The 13,776-nt window shown below is 56.7% G+C and overlaps 1 protein-coding gene across 2 annotated transcripts; it reads left to right on the top strand.

The window, feature by feature from the left end:
• The first annotated feature begins 116 nt into the window (after nt 1–116).
• Nucleotides 117–12,993, top strand: PIP5KL1 (phosphatidylinositol-4-phosphate 5-kinase like 1). Of its 2 annotated transcripts, none has more exons than XM_090022905.1 (11): nt 117–2,728; nt 4,093–4,228; nt 5,522–5,716; nt 6,280–6,330; nt 6,750–6,904; nt 7,739–7,863; nt 8,278–8,312; nt 8,470–8,525; nt 8,990–9,102; nt 10,149–10,305; nt 10,901–12,993. In XM_090022905.1, the coding sequence occupies exons 2-11, from the start codon at nt 4,226–4,228 to the stop codon at nt 11,331–11,333; spliced, it is 1,323 nt and encodes a 440-aa protein (XP_089879031.1). In that variant the 5' UTR covers nt 117–2,728; nt 4,093–4,225; the 3' UTR covers nt 11,334–12,993. The 2 variants fall into 2 exon arrangements, with proteins under 2 accessions (XP_089879031.1, XP_089879030.1); XM_090022904.1 differs by having other exon boundaries at nt 117–2,817.
• Nucleotides 12,994–13,776: the final 783 nt, after the last annotated feature.

The following is a 13,776-nucleotide window of genomic DNA, read 5'->3' as shown; positions in this document are numbered from 1 at the left end:
ATGAAATGGTGCAAAAGGGCCTTGGGAACACAGCCTTCCAGCAGGAGGAACCTTGGGGAATGCAACCAGTCTGCAGCTATGTGAGCTCACAGGGGTCCTGGCCTAGGACAGGTCCTGCCCAGGTTATGCCTGCTTCTCATTCTGGGGTTGCTCTTGTATCCTCTCCCTGGCTCCACTGTGTGTTTAAGGGATGGATATATAAATGAAGTGGAGCTGTGCGTGGAGATGCCAAGCAGGAGGCCCCGACAGCTTTCACGGACCAAACCCAGTGGCCTGTGGGGTGTGAGGGTGGGACCCAGGCTTGGATCTTGGGGTGCAGGCATTGTTTTACCTGAACGCAGCACTAACGTTCTCAAGGAAGTGCCTTTACTGGGATCCCTTCAAAGCCAGGCTCTTGGAACAAAGCAACCTGATGCTGTTCCTCCTTACCCAAGAAGTGCCTGAGAAAACACTGATCCCAGGAGCGTTTCTGTGCCGTTGTACTAATGCCTGTCAAAGGATTAACCAACCAAAGAGCAAATCTAGTAACAGGAGCATCCTGGAGATGGACGGTAAAGTGATAGTGTGGAGCCCAGTGAATGATGCTCCAAGGGAAAGGCTGCAGTTACCAAATAGATCTGTCTGTAGCCTGCTCCAATTGGACATGAAGAGCCTGATTTACTTGTCATATTGTGCGAGGGGGCAGAATTTAGCCTTCAGGAGAAGCTCAGTTCCTCTTCTAGCCAGCTTGACGAGTTCCCCTTGTGCCACAGCAGTGACTCAGTAACTCCTCTCCTGCTCCTCACTGAACTGGGCCAGTGCAGGAGGCTGTGCCCAGGTGAACTGACACCAGGGAGGCTTGGGGAATGCTCTTGAAAGAAAACCTTTCCTAGCTCCCAAAGAGCTGCAGCCCCTGTGCTCTGGGAAGGTCATGTCTGTTTGCTTAAGTGCAGCTCTTGCACTGGGGCTGGGCTGGGAGGTGAGCAGAGATTCTAGCCAGGAGATTGCTATTTCGAGATTGCTGCACTGCGTTGGCACTGCTTCCTGTCACTGACACCTGCGCCCCCCCCTGCAGTTTCAGCCTGACCATCTTTGTGCTGCTGGACTGGGGCAAGGCAGGGGCCAGGGTATTCCTAGTTTTTTGCATCATGCTCCAGCTGCTTTGCTTCCTCTAGTGTATTTTCCATCTTTTTATCCTGGCTCCCCTTTCCTCAGCACTGGAAACAGTAACCAGCCCCCATGCACATTTAGACCCAGGAGTGAAGGGGTGGGAGAGCAAAAAGCCACATCTCTTAGCAGCTGCAGGCAACTTGCCCAGCCTGTCTGCCCTGGAGTGGCTGCTGGCTCATTCCTTCCCATTCTGTCTTTGCTGATCCACCACTTCCAGCTTTCAGTCCCTGTGTCACACTCTAGCTTTAGGAGCCTGAGGACACTGAGCCAAGTAGGGATTCTGCTTGCATGACTTGAATGATCCCAGAGACCCTTTCCATGGCATCTTCAGCAGGGAAATCCACAAATCAGTACAAGAACAGCAGCCTGGAGCAAACAGCTGTGGGTGGTGGGGTAGGTCTGGTGAGGAGGATGGTGGCGGGAGGGGATGACTAGACCAGGAGCCAGGGGTCCCGACCTCCCAGTACTTCATCCAGCTAAACCCGCGATGCCCCAGCTGAGGAGGCTGCCCAGCAGCTTTGTCCCATTCTGCTCGCCTTGCATGGCTGTGCTGTGAAAATGGGCTTGAAACAGAACAAGGACACTGGCCAAAAAGCAGGAACTGTTCCCTCCTGACAAATTCTGGAATGGGCAGTAATTTGGCCTGTGGCAAGTGCTTATCCCCCTCCCTCCCTGCAGGAAGCGTCTCGGTTGTATGCAGCAGCCGCCTGCCTGTGGAGATTTCCCCAGTCAGTGACTCCGGTCAGTTGAGCCTTAGTCATCTTTCCATCTGTGTTTTATTGCTCTTAAAGCAATAGAAGAGATTCCCCCACTTAGCAAAATGTGCAGGTCCCTGGAGCTACCTCCTAGCTGTCTGCTCAGTGTGTGGTATGTGCTGAACTTTTGTGTCCTTGCTGCCTTCTCCTTTGCACTCTGCTTTCTTACCTTTCTTGTCAGGTTATGGCCTCTAATGCTTTCAGGGCTTGGAGCTCCCATCTCAGATTGTGTGGGGCAGGTGAGCCTGTGGAGCACTCGGGACATTGGGAGGTGAGATCTGCTGGGTCTCCCTCAGCAGGATCCTCAAAGCAAGGGAAGAAGTGCTTTGTTGTAGGTGAAAAGTCCTGCTGGGGGAGGAGACACAATAATGAGGGGCTCTTTGTTCTAACAGTCAAAAGAATGAATAAAACTTGGCTATTAAGTTGGAAAGCCCTGAAGGCAAACTCATTCTCAGGGTGGATGCAGACAGGTGGGATCTCCTCCCAGGAGATGGATTCCCTTATGCCTGGGAGAAGATCAAGAGTGGCCCTCTGGTATGGAGAGAACCATGAGTGACAACTGCTCCCCTCCCAGTGCTTGCCGCAGGCCTGGAGCCACATCTTTCAAAGAGCTCTGGGTCAATACAGGCGCCTGGCTCTGCGCCACACACAGGCGAAAGCAGGCTGTCACTGCAATATGCTGACGGAGGCGGTAGCTTGGAGGGCTCCCACAATGCCTTTTTTGTGGTGCTGGCTGAGGGCCTCGCATCCCCAGACCAGGCTCTCCCATTCTGCAGTGGCTGAGCGGAGCTGAGACTAGTCATGGGAGCGGCGGCCTGGCCCAGGTAGCTGGGATTCAAGCACCCCGGGTGGGGGGAGACCGCAGCTCTTCAGGGGCCAGGGATAATCCCCTGCAAGGCATCTTACCATGCAGGTAAGGGGTGTGGGTGGGGAGGTCACTTCCCAGGCCACAAGACAAACCGACCCCTGGTCTGCACCACTCGTGTCCTGCCCGGGTCTCCAGGGCCTTGCATCCCAGCGAGGTTTCCCGTGTCTGGCCAGCAAATGCCTCCCCGGCAGCTGAGCCCATGCTACTCCAAATCCCTGCCTCCCTCCGGGCTCCGGCTCCAAGGCGACGAGTCGGGCTGGGAGGGACGGGCGCAGCTCACAGCCAGCAGCCTCGGGGGTGAGTCCGCATCGCCTGGGCCGGCTCAGCTCCCTGCTGGGGCGGGCAGGATCCTGCCCTGCTGCGGGCACTGCTCGCCGGGCAGCCAAGTCCTGGGCGGGGCGGCCGTAGGTAGGTGCTGGGCGCGGGCCGGGTCAGGGGCAGCCGGCTGCAACCCCCCTGCTCCCAGTGCCCAGGGGAATACCGCCCCCCGCCGCCTTGGCCCTGCCTGGGGTCCCCCACTCCAGCCTGCTCCAATCCTGGGTACCAGCTCCATCACTTTGCCTGCGGCTTTTTCCGAGCCACGAGCCTGCTGCCGGCTGGGTGCATCTGGCCTGCCAGGGGTCCCTGGCCACCCACCGGAGCTGGGCGCATCTCCTCGGCCCAGCGGAGACTGCGGTGGCGACGCGGGCCCGGGCGTTCTGGAACCCGCGCTGCGCTCACAAAGTGTCCCGGTTCCGGAAGGAGCTGGCCCTGGCCCTGGCCCACCCGCCTGCGTGGCTCCGGGCACTTTCCCCTGTAGGCAAGTCCCTGTTCAGAGAGGCCCATCACTGCCGTGAGCTGGGGTGAGTCACTGAGAAGACGGGCCCGTCAGCTGCAGTGATGCACCCAGCCCAATGGCCCTTTTGATTTGCCTTCCTGAATCTGGTGGCCCTGCCCTGTTGAGCGTGTGGGTGTCCAGTCTCCGCTACTCTGTGGGTTCCTCTTTGCAGCCTCCTGCGGCTCAGTCTCCCATTGCCATGCATTTCTGTGCCCCTCCAGCTGCTAAGTCCCTTTGGAGACTAGATTCTCCCTAGTCAGTCCCACCCCAGTGTTGAGCTTCCACTGGTTATTCAGAGCTCACTTAAGCTCCACTTCCTCTTGGAGTCCTGCTACAAGCTGTGATTTCTGTTTCCACTTGGATTCATACCCACCTGTCCCATGACACGGTAACCTATAGGGCTAGTTTTGCACGCTGCATTCCCCCACTGCATGCATGCTTTGCTTAGCTGCCCTTTTTCAGGTGCACTGATATGCCGACACCCTGTGCTCTTCTCTGTGCAGCCTGGCTGTCCCCGGTATGGGTGGAGCACCCGATGCACAATAGACTCGGGCTCGCTAGTAGGAATCCCTCGCTAAGCTGCCCCAGCAGGAAGGATTTGCTATTGAGCTGCAGCCTGACACGCACACAGGAGCCATGGTAAGTCATCAAGAAGACGGTATTGCCTGGTAGAGGGGCTCTCATCCCCCTTGTCTGTTGGAAGGGCTGTGGGAGGGGAGCTGGGTCTGCAACATGGTGTACGGGGGAGAGAGGAGGCATGGCCATGTGGTGGCAAAAGGTGGGGGCAGATGGGTTTGTGCGATAGCAAGTGGCAAGGTCTAGGTGAGAATTCGCATTCTCCAGGGGACTGTGGTCCTGTGGTCTGCACTCATGGCAGAAGGTGCAGATCCCTGGTCTCTTATACTAGGGACCCTTTGCTTCATCTGCGACCGTGCTCAGAGCCATTCAGGGCCTTAGTGGTTTCTTCCTGTTAGGAGGAGAACTCAATGATGCAGTTGAGGCATTTTGTTTGAGGCAGCCTTGTTCACTTACCAGTATGAGACGCGGCGCCCTGTTCTGGACACAGCAAAAATAGCCAGCAGCAGGCAGTTCTCTCACAGAGAAATCCCTGGGTATATCCCTCCAGCTAGTCCAGTGCCCGAGAAGCTTGGTCTCTTCTTGCCGTCTTGCCCTTTCTCTGTCTAGCACATTCAGCTTGCAGTTAAATATCTTAGCCAATGCATTTGCAACTGAGGAACCCTGTTAAGCTACCTGGGCCAGGTCCTGCTGACCAAAGGGCTTAGTGCTTTGCTGGGTAGCCTCTGAGGTCTGCAGCTGTCTAATGAGCTCCGGGATAGTCACTGAAGTAAACTCCTACCATTAGCCCCTGGAGTATAACCCCCCTTCCCATCAGATCTGCCCAGCCTGGAGTGGTGTGTGCACATAGCTCCTGTCTGCAAAGTAATTGTGTGCTTTGCTTTTTCACCAGCAATTCAAATGTTCCCGGGCCAAAGTCCCAGCCTTACTGGAGTTGGTGGGACTTTAGCTGTTGGCTCCCATGGGGCCAGGATTTCACCCAAGGCATGGCACATGCCATGTTTCCCCTTTGCTGTCTTGCCCCTGGGCTAGCCTTGCTGTTGCATCCCCTATGTAGCTGTCACCAGTCTCGGGGGCACAAGGTTCATGCACATGATCTACCTCATCAGCTCTCTGCTCTCTTACAGTGTCCTCTGTCAGCTCCCCGCACTTCCCTATTATCCTCTTGCCCTCTGAAGTTTCTTACAAGATTCTTCTTCCCCATTTCCTCCCACCTCTTCACTCTCAGCTCCTCTGCCCCATGGCCATAAGTGCCAGGACTGGGATGGTGCTTTCAAGACCAGGAGCCATGTGTTCCCCTCCTCCACGTGGCAGGGCTCTCCCTTTTGACCTCCTGTGGTACCTTGTCCCTTCCAGGCCAATGCCTCAGGCAGCAGGATGAGCAGGCAGTCCTCCGTGATGAAGCGAAGGTCCTTCTGGAGGCTCCGCCAGCAGTGGAAGCTCCTGGGCCTCTTTGAGATTGACCAGGAGCATGAGTTTTATGACCTGACCTGCATGCTGAAGGCAGGGCTGAAGGCTGCTGTCCAGGATGCCATTGACAACCCACCTGTGGTGAGTGCGGCCTGGGGGCCAGACCATTCACCTGTAGGACCAGGGGCTGGAGAAGTAGGGGTTGCTGCAGATCAGCTCTTTGGGGCTAGGTGCAGGCAGCCAATTGCAACCTCCCCAAGCAGGGCTCAAACAGGGAGAGGGTTAAAGCATCTCCTGCCATGGCCAGATAGGCTGCATCCCCCTCCGACAGCCCATGACTCATAAGGACATCACAAGGCTTAGGACACGAGGTCCATTTGCATTGCCCTGCTGACAGAGGATGCAGCTCCTTCCTCCCCATCTGGATCAGAGATAGGAGATGAGGCCAGGAACAGGAGTGACCCTCTCCATACCTCACTTCCATGCACAGCATGGGGCCAAGGGGAGGAGGCAGGGGCAGGCAGAGGCAGGCATGGCTCCTAGAGTGGCCATTGCACTTGTCACTCATTTCTTGAGGGCCAGCTTCTCCCCCTGTCATGACTTTGCACAGCATGTAGCAGGGACTGCTAAGGGGGCTGAGTGCAGAGAAGGGTGCGTAGGAAGGCCCCAGCAGGACTGAGTCTCTCTCTGCCTCTCTCTGCCAGGATGTCCTGACTGAAGCAGAATGTGCCGCTGTACTGAAGCAGGTCCATGAGGTAGGAACTCTCCTCAGCAGAGGAGAACGAAGCATGGGGTACATGGGGAAGGTGCTGGACCCTCACTCACCCAGCCAGAGAGTTACCCTGCATTCCCCCTCTTCCCCACACCTTCATTCCCCTGTACACCCCACATCCATACCTGTGTGCACATACACTGCACGCATGCAGAGACCAGTTCATATCCCACATGTGTGCACTTATGCCAGTGGACATCTCTGGCCCGCACGTGGCAACATCTGTACTTGGTAGCCCTGGCAGAGGACATGGATGCTGCTGCCATTCCTGAGGCCCTTGCTGCCTGTCTCCCTGACAGCCCAGAGTAGTGGCATTCCCCACCTCTCCAACAGATAAAAGGTGGATCAGATACCTGGGGGCGGTAGAAGCGAGTGTTGCTTCCACCTTCTGTATTGCTGCAGGGCTTTGAGATGCGGACATATGCTGGCCCTGCCTTCGCTTTCTTCAGACGCTCACTGGGCATGTCGGAGAAGGAATACCAGCTGTCCCTGTCCTCTGAGAGCCCCTACCTGCAGTTCATCAGCAACTCCAAGAGCAAGGCAGACTTCTTCCTCACGTGAGTCTCTGCCAGACAGGCCTATGCTCTCAGGGTGGCCACTGGTTCGTACTGCTTCTACCCAAGTCCCACTATCATCCCTGGGAGACGCCCGTGAATATCTGCTGGCAGAATTCAGCCCCAAAATCTACTAACCCTGTGTTGTGAGGACCTGATGGCCAGACCTGTAAAAGTGGCCAGGTGCCTAACACCCGTGGAAATTACTATGATGCAGAGGCCTTAAATACCTTTGAAAAGCTGTCCCTGACTGTCTAAGTGAACTGTCAAGAGCACAAGGGACCAGAAAGCTCTGTGAGGGCCTCTACTCACAGAGCAGAGCAGACCGCATTGCTTCTGCTGCAGCCATGAATGTTATGCGCACCCTTGACGACAATGCATGCACGTGTGCGCACATAAAGGGTGTGTTGTGCTGTATGTGCTTGTCTGTAGGAAATGCACATGAATGGGTGGATGTTGTTTGTGAAGGCCCCATACAGGTACCCAGTGCATCAGGGTTTGTGAGAGTATGTTCCTTAAAGCGGGTGCGCTGGAGGACAGCACTTCTAATGACCTGGCTTTGGGGCAGAAGTGCTGGGTGTTGAGTGGGGTGAAGGGTGGTGTTTGGAACCCAGTGCAAGGTGGTTTTGGGGTATGGCTGCACGGCTGTATGTGCTTGGCCATGGGTGTTGTTCCTGTCCATTCTCCGGGAACGGGACCGCAAGTCAATTACTGGAGTTGAAGTGGTTTTCCTGTGTGCAGATGTGTTGTGCATGGCATGGGCCCAGGGGAACATGGCTGGGGAGCTAGGGGCACCTCAGGACCCCTGCCATGACCTCCCACCTCCTTGCCCTGCAGGAATAACAAAGGCTTCTTCCTCAAGACACAGAGTAAGAGGGAGATCCAGTTCCTCCTTACCCATCTGCCCAAGTACCTCCAGCACCTTGAGAGATACCCGCACTCCCTCCTTGTCAAGTTCCTGGGTAAGAGCAGCCTCAGAGGAGCACGCAAGTGGCTGGAAGGAAAAGCTGAGCATAGGCAAGAGCCAAAGGTGGCTGATCCAGCTGGCTTGGCAGTGTAACCCCTCTTAGAGCCAAGCGTGGGTTGATCACTAGTTAGACCAACAGTGAGGTGGGCCCCTTGTGCCATCCAGGGGAGGGACAGAGATTGCAGCAGGTGGTTGCAAGCCCTGCTCTCGCTCTGCCTGGCCCTGCCCCATGTTGATCCCACCTTGTTAGGGGCTCTTGGCTCTTTTGTACCTGGGTGAAGGAGGACCCTGGAGGTGCTGCCCCGGCCTGGGTAGAGTAGTGTCTGTGAACAGATGGAGCTGCCTCTGGCTGAGATTCTGGATCCAGGCCATTCTCCTCTGAACTCTGCTCCTGTGTCCTGCCCTTCAGGTGTCCACAGCATCATCATAGCTGGGAGGAAGAAGGTATGTTTCACCTGCTTGCTGAAGCCCGCCACCCACATTGCTGCCTCACCCTTGGGCGCACCCAGTTCTGCCTCTCTGTTGCGCTCTGAAATCTCCCCTGCTATAAGCCAAAGCTTCTGGGCCAGGAGCTCACGCGTGCTCTTGCTCTCTCCTCCAGAAATACTTCATCATCATGCAGAGTGTGTTCTACCCTGACGAGAGGATCAGCGAGCGGTGAGCTCCAGGCTGGTGGGGCTCAAGGGCTCAGAGTGCTTTGCATGGTCATCTCCTCTCCCCAGCAGTGCTCCCCACTCCAGAGGGTCTGCCTGTCTGTCCAGGAGCCCCAGTGCTCACACATCCAGAGCTACCTACAGCTCCTAGCTGTAAAGCACAAGCAGCAGGTGTGGGTCATCAGGTTGCCCTCTGGTGGCTGCAGTGAGATAAGTCCAAGGAGCAGGTCAAGTGTGAACATGTCCTAGGTAAACCTGATTAAATTAGTGAGCATCCAGCCCCATCCAAAGTCCTGGGTTTCCCCACTTCACTGCCTCAGACTCTGCAACACAGCACGAGGCTTCCCCTCTGCTCTCTGAGCCATGCCTGTCATGTCACATGGGCATGAGCTGGGTGAGGCACAGCAGTGGTTAAGCAGAGTCTCATTCGGTCCCATGGGAGTCACCTGTCCTACTTGTTACATGCAGGTATGACATCAAGGGCTGTCAGGTGAGCCGCTGGATGGAGCCAGTCCCGGAGGGCAGACAGGTCATTGTGGTGCTGAAGGACCTCAACTTCGAAGGGAAGGCCATCTGCCTGAGTGAGTCCTTCCCTGGCCTAGGCTCATGGAGGCAATGGGCTCTGCTGGGCCACTTGCCCCTTCATACTGTCCCACCACCAGGGAACTCCATGTCCCTACATAGCACCAGTGGACAGCTGCACAGAGCCTCCCTGCACCACTGGTCAGTGCACAGGCACTGGGAGGGGAGAGGAGGGGAAAGAGAGACCCTTTGTTGCTGGAGATGCTGGGTCAATGTGCTCTGCCCACCAAAGGAATATGGCACTTGCCTGCCCTGCTGCCCTGGAGCTGCCACCTCCAGGGACAAGCAGGTCGCTCGAGTTGTGCTCCTGTTTGCTCCTGGCCTCACCGTCAGCATGGGAGGCCAAGTCATGCTTTGCAGTGGCTTTATGCTTGGGACACTGAACTGGGCTGAGCCCCCACATGAAAGCTCAGGCCACTAGAACCCGGTGGCTGGAGCCTGGATGTTTAGCAGGAGCTGAAGAGCTTTGTGCTTCTGGCTCTGTGGTCTCCCGTTCAGTCCCCAGTGTCTCAGCCAAGGGGTAGATGCCCTGTTACCACACTGTAACGCCTGTCAGGGCTGTGGTACTCTCAGCTGGTGTTTCCCTCCTCTCTTGCCTTGCCCATCAGCGCCAGTCCTGTCTGCACCAACTGCTTCTCCTCCCTGCAGCTTGTCTGCTGAGATTCTTGCCCTTTGAGCCCATTTGTAATAGAAGCTCCCAGGGCATGCTGCGTCTATCGGGACACTATGTGGACCCTGCCAAGGGTGCCTGGAGCTGCTGGCTTCACTCACCAGCAAGAAGCAGGGGGCTCTGGATTCCTGTCCACGGCCTGAAAGAGGGTCTGGCCACATTCTTGCATTGGCACTGAACGGATGGCTGCAGATGGCTGTGGTGCTATGCAAAGAACAGGCGAGCTGCCTCAGCAGCAGCGGGGCCTCTGGCCCATCCCCATACTCAGTCCCTCGTGCAGCCAGGCTTTGCTCAGCTCCTGTGCCCTTCCCCTCCATGCCAGGCTTCCCATCTGGTCTCTCTTAGCCTCTCTGTACTTTCTCCCACCACTGGCAGGTCATCAGCGCTCTTGGTTCATCCGCCAGGTGAAGCTGGACACCCAGTTCCTGGAGGGGCTGAACGTGCTGGATTACAGCTTGCTGGTGGCCTTCCAGCCACTTTACGCAGATGAACTGAGCCATAACTTTGCCAGCATCATCACCAGGACTGCAAAGTGAGTGCTCAGCTTCTGTCGGGGGGGGCATGGCTGAGCTGGGTTTCTGCAGGTCCAGTTGAGTGGCTGGAAGCAGCAGAAACAAGAGTGCCTGCAGGCGCCTGCCAGGCTGCTTGGGTGCAGCCTGTGAAAGTCCTGAAACTCAAAGCCTCCATCCTCCCCATGCTTCAGGGCTCTTGGAGGGCCTGCCCGCACCCTGCTATCAGGAGGAGAAGCCTTGAGGCTGCTTTAAACTGATATCCTGTTTCCTACGGGATATTTATGAGCCTCAGACATAGAAAAAAGCTATCAGACAGCTCCTCCTCTTCACTGCCTGTCCTTGTCCACTCCTGACATGCACCTTGGCTAAGAGGAGGCCCAGGAGAGAGCCTCTATCCCACTTGCTGGTGAGGCTCTCCCTAGCAGTTCTTTCCCCTAACAAGGCAGAGCCTCCAGATCAGTGTGCGGCTGTAGGTGACCGAGCCTCAGAGATCCTACACGTCCCAAAGTACCTGGTGCCAGAGCTCTTCAAAGCAGCCACTGGTGCACATGCTCCTGCCCGATATGGGCTGTGTCCATGCTGCCATGCTGGCCTTCCCCCCGCCCCCCTCTGCAGGTCTGTCGATGGATGGGGCTGCCACCAGAGAGCCATGGTGCCGGGGGCCATCAGCGAGGAGTCTGCCATCCTGGTATCCGATCTTCTTTCGGGGGCCAGCGTGTACCAGACATGTGAGGCCACTGTTGATGGGAAGGGCAACCTGCAAGACGTCAGCCTCCGCAGCAGCCCCGAGTCCAGCCCTGAGCTGTCCCAGGCCCTGGCCCAGAACCGGCGCCTGCTGCCCAACTACAAGAACCCCCTGCATGTCATTGACGGGCCGGAGCTCCGCTACTTTGTGGGTATCATCGACCTCTTCACTGTGTATAGCCTGCGCAAGAGGCTCGAGCACCTCTGGAAGTGCATCCGGTACCGGGGACAGACTTTCTCCACTGTCTGCCCAGCCCAGTACGCCCGGCGCCTCTGCCAGTGGGTGGAAACGCACACCCTCTGACCCGCGTGGGGGCTTCCCAGCCAGCCCCATCCGCCAGCCCCCCGCCTGGCACTGCTCTCTCCTGCCACCAGGGGGCAGGATCGACACAGCCCCGAGGAAAGTAACCCAGCCGGCACCTGGGAGCGGGTCTGGGATGGAAAGGAAAGCCTCTCTCAGGCGGGGAGCTCTGCCCTGCAGCAGCAGCAAGGACAGGGCCCAGTGTAAGTCCCAGAAATCCAGTAAATGGGCAACCTGCAAACCAGCTGCCAGCTCACATTGCTCTGGTCTTGGGGGATCTGTGGGTGGCCAGGTTGTGTCTTGGGTAGGGAGCATGCTGCGTCTCTGCCCAGGTCCTGGGGTGGGGGTGGTCTGAGATGGTGCCGTGCCAGCATGGAGTGGTTGTGTGGTCAAGGGCTATGCTTCTTGCTTGTCCCTAAGGCTGAGCGGGGTCTGATGAAGGGCTGTGCTCCTCCCAGCAAAGCTGCTCACACTGTGGTAGAGGAACTTAGGATAGTCAGGAGGCTGTCAAATGCTCCTACAACCCTCCGCCAGGGAAGCACAGGGCCGGAGAGTGCTCCTGGAGGGGTGACCCTGGCTGAACTCTGGGAGCTCCTGCCTGCATCAGTGTCCCTGTCCTGATAGTCCTGCACCAGCTCCATCTTCGTGCATTAGAAGGGGCCGAGCTGCTCCCTCTGTGCTGACAGCCTGGCGCTCTCTTTCTGTAACTGGAAGGATTTGCAGTCCTGAGACAGGTAAAGAACCACGGAGATTTGCCAGTCAGCGCAGGGAGAAACATAAGGCTTTTAAGGAATGCAGACCTTGGGCTTATTTCAACCTAAGTATTCAGATATGTTGAGTTAAATAATAAGATGGGGGGCAGGGGGAAACTCAAAACCAATAATAATTTTAAATCGGGGATGTTTTCCTAAAGGCAGCCGAGAGCATGTAGCTCCAGAGTCTCACCCAGCATCTAATACAGTGCCTAAAAAGGTAGTCCGAAATGCCAGTGCACTAAACAGACAATGAAACACAAAGGGGGAAGGGGCAGCACTATGCAGTGGTTAGAGTATGGGGCTAATTATCAGGGCTCCTGGGGTTTCTCCCTTGCTCTGTCACTGATTCGCCATGTGACCTGGATTCCTTGTGCCTCAATTTCCCCAGTTCTGAAATGGGGATAAAAATATTCCTCTGCTTCACTATGGTGGCACTGAGGCTTTGCTCATTAATGTCTAAAAAGCGTTTTTTAATCCTTGCCTAAAAGGTGGTGCATAAGGACTCGTCTGCACCAAAAATCACTTGGATTGGGTAGACTAGCACCTAGCATCCCTGCTTCTAGACCAGAACCCCTTTGTGCAAGGTGCTGTATATGCACAGAACCAATGGATCCTGCTCTAACTGCTTACAAGGCTGCTCCAGCCAGGTTCAGAGCCACTGTCAGAAGTCCCATGCTCCAAACTGTGCGACTAACTGCACTGCATCAGATCTTCCCTTCTGGTCTCTCTTGGGCCGGTTTTGTACAGACCAAGGCTAAGCGCACTTTTCACTCAAGTGCTGATTCTGGGCATTGGCAAGACGACACTTGCGCGTGCTTGGCAGTCCCTGACCTAGCTCCTGAAAAGTCAGTGCACAACTCTGAAATGTCACTGCACGCAGGCTGGCCCTGACCGGATTAGATGATAAATCTAGCTGGATGCAAATCAGCCGTGTATTGCTGTTTGTCATCTCCCACACACTTCCGCAACCATGCGTGTGGCAAATGCTGGGGGCAAGTGCAAATGTGTGAAACAAGCCAACCACCGTTTGCCATAGGTTCCCACACCTGCTCCAGCCTGCTGCAAACGATGGAGCTAGAAACTAAGACCGAGTCAGCTCTTTCCCCACGGGGTGCCGACTTCCTCTTCGGGACAAAAAGACCCTGGGCTGCCGGCCAAGTGACCTTATGAATCGGAAACCTACTGAGACTCCCTCCAGGGAACGCCTGCCTCTCCAAAGCAATTGAAAGGAATAATGTGAGCTGGTTAGAGCCCGACCTGGCTTTGTGTCCCCAATCCAAGTAGTCACTGGGCCTCGCAGAGCTGTATGGGCCTGGCGTTTCCCTTGACACCCAGCAGGCAAGCAGTAGGGAGGCTGCTTTTGTGGCTGGGGCCGGAGAGAGAGCCGCGGCGTTGCCACAGACTTCCTCGTGTGCCTTGGGCAAATCCTTTTGCCCCTCTCTGCCGCAGTTGCCCCATCTATAAAACGGGCGGGGAAGGGCTTTGCGGGTTTCCGTATGCGGGTCTCTGCTTGACGCCCCCCGCCCTGGCCGCGAGGTGGTGCTGCCCCCGGGCGGCGCTCTGCTGCAGCCCGGAGGAGCCGCGGGCGCGGGCCGTTGGCCCCGGCCCGGCGGCGCAGGCAGGTGAAACCCGGGGCCCGGCACCCGCCGGGTTTTGCCCGTTACGAGCCGGCGGCCCCGGGGGTCCAACCC

Source organism: Crocodylus siamensis, chromosome 11 (genome assembly GCF_052110815.1).
Source record: "Crocodylus siamensis isolate JL-2025a chromosome 11, ASM5211081v1, whole genome shotgun sequence".
NCBI classification, from domain to species: Eukaryota; Metazoa; Chordata; order Crocodylia; family Crocodylidae; genus Crocodylus; species Crocodylus siamensis.
The sequence above is the reverse complement of the archived record's forward strand: the minus strand, read 5'-3'. Positions and strand labels throughout refer to the sequence as shown.

Coding starts and splice junctions, on each gene's coding strand:
- PIP5KL1 (XM_090022905.1), top strand. Junction 8,313..8,469: donor TCATAGCTGGGAGGAAGAAG/GTATGTTTCACC, acceptor TCTCTCCTCCAG/AAATACTTCATCATCATGCA. Junction 10,306..10,900: donor ATCATCACCAGGACTGCAAA/GTGAGTGCTCAG, acceptor CCCCCTCTGCAG/GTCTGTCGATGGATGGGGCT.